Source organism: Prinia subflava, chromosome 4, assembly GCF_021018805.1.
Source record: "Prinia subflava isolate CZ2003 ecotype Zambia chromosome 4, Cam_Psub_1.2, whole genome shotgun sequence".
NCBI lineage: Eukaryota > Metazoa > Chordata > Aves > Passeriformes > Cisticolidae > Prinia > Prinia subflava.
This window is the reverse complement of record NC_086250.1, coordinates 73187891-73194071: the sequence shown is the minus strand read 5'-3', so window position 1 is coordinate 73194071 and position 6181 is coordinate 73187891. Positions and strand designations below refer to the sequence as shown.

Sequence of the window (6181 nt, the reverse complement as noted above, 5' to 3'; positions counted from 1 at the left end):
AAGGGTTTGGGGTGGATCCCAAATATTAAAATCCACTTTTCCCTCCTTTTACCGGTGGAAAGAATTCCCAAAGCAGCTGAAAATAAAATGATGTAGCTCCAAAAACCAGGCAGGGAATGGAAAGCAGAATTCCGTGTCTGGAATTGGCTCCGTGTGTTCCCCCGGGGTTTGTTGGTGTTTGTGGCCCAAAAATACCAATATTTGTTATTTCTTCCTGTATTTCTGCTCACATCTCCAATTTCTGGATTTAAAGTTGTCCTTCCTGGTAGTTCTTGTAAAAATGCTTGGATCAATGCAATAAAAAGTTGGAATTCTGGTGTTCCTGCAAAGGAATTTGATTTTATTTACAAATATTATCCATGATGTATTCAGACATCATTGTTCCCCTTTATATCCAGCTTTATGTTCCCTGCTATCCCTTTCTTAATTTTATGGATTTGATGGTAAAATTCCAGTTTATTCTGCCTCTCACTCATTTTTTTGTGACTCTTTCAGCCTCCCCCCAGATTTTAAGATTCTTTTATCAGCAGTCAGGAATTTTGCATTTTAGGGTTATCAGCAGCAAACTTTGCACCTTTCATTTATTTTATTTAAACTTCATTTATTGCCTCAGACGTGGATTTTTTTTGTGAAAACCTGGAGTTCTCCTTCAAAACAAAACCTCTCCCTGTGGGTTCCCCGATTTTTCCATTATGGATTTGGTGATTCTGGGATCGGGGCAAGGTGACAAAAACTTGATTTAAATTGACTTTTTTTAATTCTTACAGCTTCAGTGAATTCCCAGCGCGGTGTTTGTGATTTCATGGGTGGTTTGAAGCTGCTGTGGCACCAAATCCACCCCCCGAGGGCTCCAGGTCGTGTCCTGCAGCATAAATTAAAAATTAACGTTTTTAATCAGGATTTTAACTCGTTTGCATTTCAAGGAATAATTAGCCCGAGCTCTAAATTGCTCGTTATCCTTAAGGTCGTTATTTCCAGCAGTCTTTTAGGTCTTAATGTTCTTGCTGAGTGCCTGTTTTTATTAACCAAATATTGGGAAATTGTAGTAGGAGTGAACAAGGAGAGTAAGAACAAGAATAAGAAAAGAATAAGAATATAAGAATAAGAACAAGAACAAGAACAAGAACAAGAACAAGAACAAGAGTAAGAATAGAAATAAGAATAAGAGTAAGAATAAGAATAAGAGTAAGAATAAAAGAATAAGAATAAAAGAATAAGAATAAAAGAATAAGAATATAAGAATAAAAGAATAAAAGAATAAGAATAAAATAACAGGAATAAAAGAATAAGAATAAGAACAACAAAAAGAGTAAGAATAGGAACAAGAATAAGAATAAGAACATAAGAATAAGAATAAGAATATAAGAATAAAAGAATAAAAGAATAAGAATAAAATAATAGGAATAAAAGAATAAGAATAAGAACAAGAACAACAAAAAGAGTAAGAATAGGAACAAGAATAAGAATAAGAATAAGAATAAGAATAAGAATAAGAATAAGAATAAGAATAAGAATAAGAATAAGAATAAGAATAAGAATAAGAATAAGAATAAGAATAAGAATAAGAATAAGAATAAGAATAAGAATAAGAATAAGAGAAATAGAATAAGAATAGAATAAGAATATAAGAATAAGAATACAAGAATAAGAATAAGAATAAGAATAAGAATAAGAATAAGAATACAAGAAAAAGAATAAAAGAATAAGAATAAGAATATAAGAATAAGAATAAAATAATAAGAATATAATAGTAAGAATAATAAATAAGAATAGAATAAGAATATAAGAATAAGAATAAAATAATAAGAATAAGAATATAAGAATAAGAATATAAGAGTAAAAGAATAAGAATAAGAATAGAACAAGAACAAGAGTAAGAATAGAACTAAGAATAAGAGCTGAAGTCGTGTCTCCCTTAGGATTTTGCAGGAGAAGGTTCATGGATAATGTGGAAATGAAAAATTTACCTGGAAAACACAACCTGGGCTGTGACCTCAAGTGAGAAAACCAATACTGATCCCAGATTCCTGTTCCCTGAGATATTTCCACATTGGAAAGAATTGATATTTCCATTTTTCACATTTTTCAGTTATTGTACAACTCAGGAATTTTGGGGAGTTTTCCCTCTTTTTTTTTTTCCCCCCCCATCCGTTCCTCCAGGAGTTGCTTTCACACAGCTCAGGAATTTTTGCTGTTTTAGTGGATTTTTTTGAAATCTGCCCAGGAGATGGAAAATGCCGTGGAAGGGACATTTTGGAAGGAATTTTCCCTGGCAGCATTTTCCATCCTCCAGACAGCTGCTGAGGAGCAGGATCGGATCCGATCCGGTGTAAATCCGGGGTAAATCCGGTGTAAATCCGGTGTAAATCCGGTGTAAATCAGGTGTAAATCCGGTGTAAATCCGGGGTAAATCCGGTGTAAATCCGGTGTACAGAAAGAATCAGGGCTGGGGGAGCTTTTTATTCCATGTTCAGTCACAAATGGTGCTGGGACAGTCGGTGGTGCCCTGCTGCTTCCCAGACCCCTTTTCCTTGGAATCACAGGGTGGAATCACAGGGAGGGGTGGGTTGGAAGAGACCCCAAACCCCACCAGCCTCTGCCAGTGCCTCACCACCCTCGTTTTTCCCATTTTTCTTCCTTGGATCATCCCTTCCCACCAAAATGGAATGAGCAGACCCCGTGCAGGACGCATTTCAATCACCACCCTCGTTTTTCCCATTTTTTTTCCTTGGATCATCCCTTCCCATGTAAAAGGCTGTGGAATGAGCAGACCCCATGCAGGACACTCATTTCAATCACCACCCTCGTTTTTCCCATTTTTTTTCCTGGGATCGTCCCTTCCCACCAAAATGGAATGAGCAGACCCCATGCGGGACGCTCATTTCAATCACCACCCTTGTTTTTCCCATTTTTTTTCCTTGGATCATCCCTTCCCACCAAAATGGAACAAGCAGACCCCGTGCAGGACGCTCATTTCAATCACCACCCTCGTTTTTCCCATTTTTTTTCCTTGGATCATCCCTTCCCATGTAAAAGGCTGTGGAATGAGCAAACCCCATGCAGGACACATTTCAATCACCGCCCTCGTTTTTCCCATTTTTTTTCCTTGGATCATCCCTTCCCACCTAAATGGAATGAGCAGACCCTGTGCGGGACACTCATCTCAATCACCACCCTCGTTTTTCCCATTTTTTTTCCTGGGATCATCCCTTCCCACCTAAATGGAATGAGCAGACCCTGTGCAGGACGCTCATTTCAATCACCACCCTAGTTTTTCCCATTTTTTTTTCCTGGGATCATCCCTTCCCACCAAAATGGAATGAGCAGACCCCGTGCGGGACACTCATTTCAATCACCACCCTCGTTTTTCCCATTTTTTTTCCTTGGATCATCCCTTCCCACCAAAATGGAATGAGCAGACCCCGTGCAGGACGCTCATCTCAATCCTCATTTAGCGGCTGGCGTCGTTATCCAAGGAGTTTCATCCCGGATAATTTATTACCAGGGATAATTCCCGTCAAAACCCCTCAGTGTCCTGCCCAGAGAATAATTCCATCCCTGGAAGTGTCCGAGGCTGGAGCAGCCTGGGATGGTGGAACTGGGTGGGATTTAAGGACCCTTCCAACCCAAACCATTCCACGATTCCGTAATTCCCAAAGGACTGGAACAACACGGGGATGAGTGTTGGAGTCCGGACCCTTCCAAGGACAAACTCTGCCCTGGTTGCCGTGGGGGACGCAGCGAGGGCCGGGATAATTAAAACAATAATAATTAAAACCCACTTTGCCATCCAACAAACGCCCCCGTTGTTTTAGTTGCTCATTAGTTAATTTGCTTCTAACGAGGCTCCGTCAACGCAATCATCTGACATCGGAGGGGGGCAAGAGAGAGCGGGGAGGGCCCGAGCTAAAGGAGCTTAATTAGCGAGTTAATTATAGCGAGCAGGGAAATGTTCTGGTTACATAAATAAGGCATTGTTACGCACGCCCCGGCCAGGCCGAGGAGCTCCGGAGGTCAGGGAACGCTGTAATTCCACGCAAAACACAGGCGGGGATTGTTTGTCGGGACGCCTCATTAAGTCCCGGGCTCTGCCAAAAAAACAACAATAAAAAATAAAAATAAAAAGCCCTGAGGAGTCTGGAAGCCCAAGCGGTTCCCTCGGCGCCCGCCCCGCGGTGAAACCGGAGCGGGCGGGATGGGGATGGGGCCGGGGTATAAATGGGGCATTCCCTGCCCCGCAGAGAGCCGGCCCACCATGCCCAACAAGAAGAAATACAACGTCAACGGCGAGTCGGGGATGAAGGCCCAGGTGAGGGCACTCCCTGCGACCCTAAAAATGGGTTTTCTACTCAAAAAACGCCTCTGTTCCTCTCACCTCTCTCTTCTTCCTCCTTCCACTCATTCCTGGAGCCCCTCGGTTGGAGAAAATCCCCAAATCCAGAGGGATTCTCTCCGTTTTCTCTTGGGGGTGATGAAATATTGAGGCAAACGTTGTTCCGGGGTTGTTTTTCCGTCTGGAGGGGTTGGTGGGGAGGTTTTCCAGGAAAACCTTGGATAAGGAGGCGTTTTTTGCACGGAGAAGTAGCTCATGGTGTCACTTTGTGATGGAAAGCACAGGTCAGATGGAGCTCATTTGGAATGTAAAGGTGAAACCTCACCTGCGTCCAGCCCTCCTTAACCCCTTGTGCCCTGCAGGGGAGGTTTTCCAGCGGGATCATTTATTCCTGCTGGGAGCTGAAAGGAGCAGCTCTTGTGTCGCTTCAGAGGTAAATCCAAGGAGCTGCAGCTCTCTGGGGCTCCACAGTTTCTCCTCGGAGCCGTGGCCTCCAGAGGGGTTTTGGTGGGAGCTGCCCGAGCTCAGCCTGGAGCCAGATCTCTCTTTCCGTCCCCATCCGGAACATTCCGGCTGGAACGCGGCAGGAATTGGAACACCCTGGGATAGGGGAAGGTGTCCCGTGGCAGGGAGTGGGACTGGGTGATCCTTAAGGTCCCTTCCAACCCAAACCGTTCCGGGACTCCGTGAAATTCCCTTTTTGCCCGCTCTATTCCCTATGAAGGATTAAAACCAAAGGACGTCGGCCAACGCAAGCCAAAAGCAGATCCAAGCCTTGACCTGACCCCTTCCCCAATTTCCCTTTGCTGGTGCTTTCTTCCACCCCCTGGCTGTCTCAGCTGAGCCTGACCCCAACCTGTGGCAGTGTTTAAGGGGTTTAAACCTTACAGGGTTTATTTTAAAGTCTGGTTCTAACCCTGCCTGATTCGGTCCGTGTTGGTTGTGGATGTGTGAGGGCTCAGGGAGCTCTGAATTACCAAGGTCACTGCGCCGTGTGAAAAACTGTGTTCGATGCCCTTGAAGAGGTGATGTGGGAAAGGAAAATGTGAATTTAACCCAAATTGCTCCCCCTTTGTCAGAATCCCTGCGTGTCTCCAGCGCCGCTTCACACCAATAACCTCCTCCTTTGACGGAGCTGCTCAGCCGTGGAGGGATTTGTTCTAAATTAAGGGGAGAAAAAGGACAAAAAATTGAAGTTATTTCAGGCCAGCGGCTCCTTAGAGGAGGAACTTAAACCCTGGTGTGTGTGCAAAGCCCCCGTCCCGCCGGGATCAGGGCGTTAATCCCGGCACGGCCCTGGCTGTGACTCGAGTTTGGTGTGGATTTTCCCTTCCCGTGGGTGTTCCTGATCCAGTGTCGTGCTCTTGGGTACTCCTAAAAACTTGTGTTGTTCTCCAGGGATCTGTGCTCCCAAAACTCAGGGACATCTCCAGTCTTGGCTGGAAGGACTGAAATGAAACAAAATGGGCGATTCAGCATATCCAGTCCCCATTAAATAACAGGAGTTGTGCTCCAGGGCATGCCTGAGACGGTGCCGGTGTTCGCTCGCCGGCTTTGGGCACTTGGGATTGATCTCTTGGGTTTTTTATGGAAAATCCCTGATTTCCTCCCACAGATCCAGTTTGCTGACCAGAAGCAGGAGTTCAACAAGCGCCCCAGCAAGATCGGCCGCCGGTCGCTGTCGCGCTCCATCTCGCAGTCCTCGACAGACAGCTACAGCTCAGGTGTGTGCAGGATCCCACACCTGCCCTGGGCTCCAGGGCAAGGCACAGAAACTGGGGGGTTGCTTTTTTCCTTGTTGTCCTGTACAGCTGGATGGAAAACTGAATTATTGTGGTGCTCTTCTGC

The 6181-nt window shown here is 44.7% G+C and overlaps 1 protein-coding gene across 1 annotated transcript in view; it reads left to right on the top strand.

Moving 5' to 3' along the window:
- The first annotated feature begins 4053 nt into the window (after positions 1-4053).
- Positions 4054-6181, top strand: part of AHCYL2 (adenosylhomocysteinase like 2) — a 38454-nt gene continuing 36326 nt past the window's right edge. Inside the window, exons 1-2 of the mRNA XM_063397174.1 lie at positions 4054-4309; positions 5949-6057. Coding sequence (XP_063253244.1) covers positions 4196-4309; positions 5949-6057 — 223 coding nt within the window. The 5' untranslated portion in view covers positions 4054-4195. The remainder of the gene's footprint in view (positions 4310-5948; positions 6058-6181) is intronic.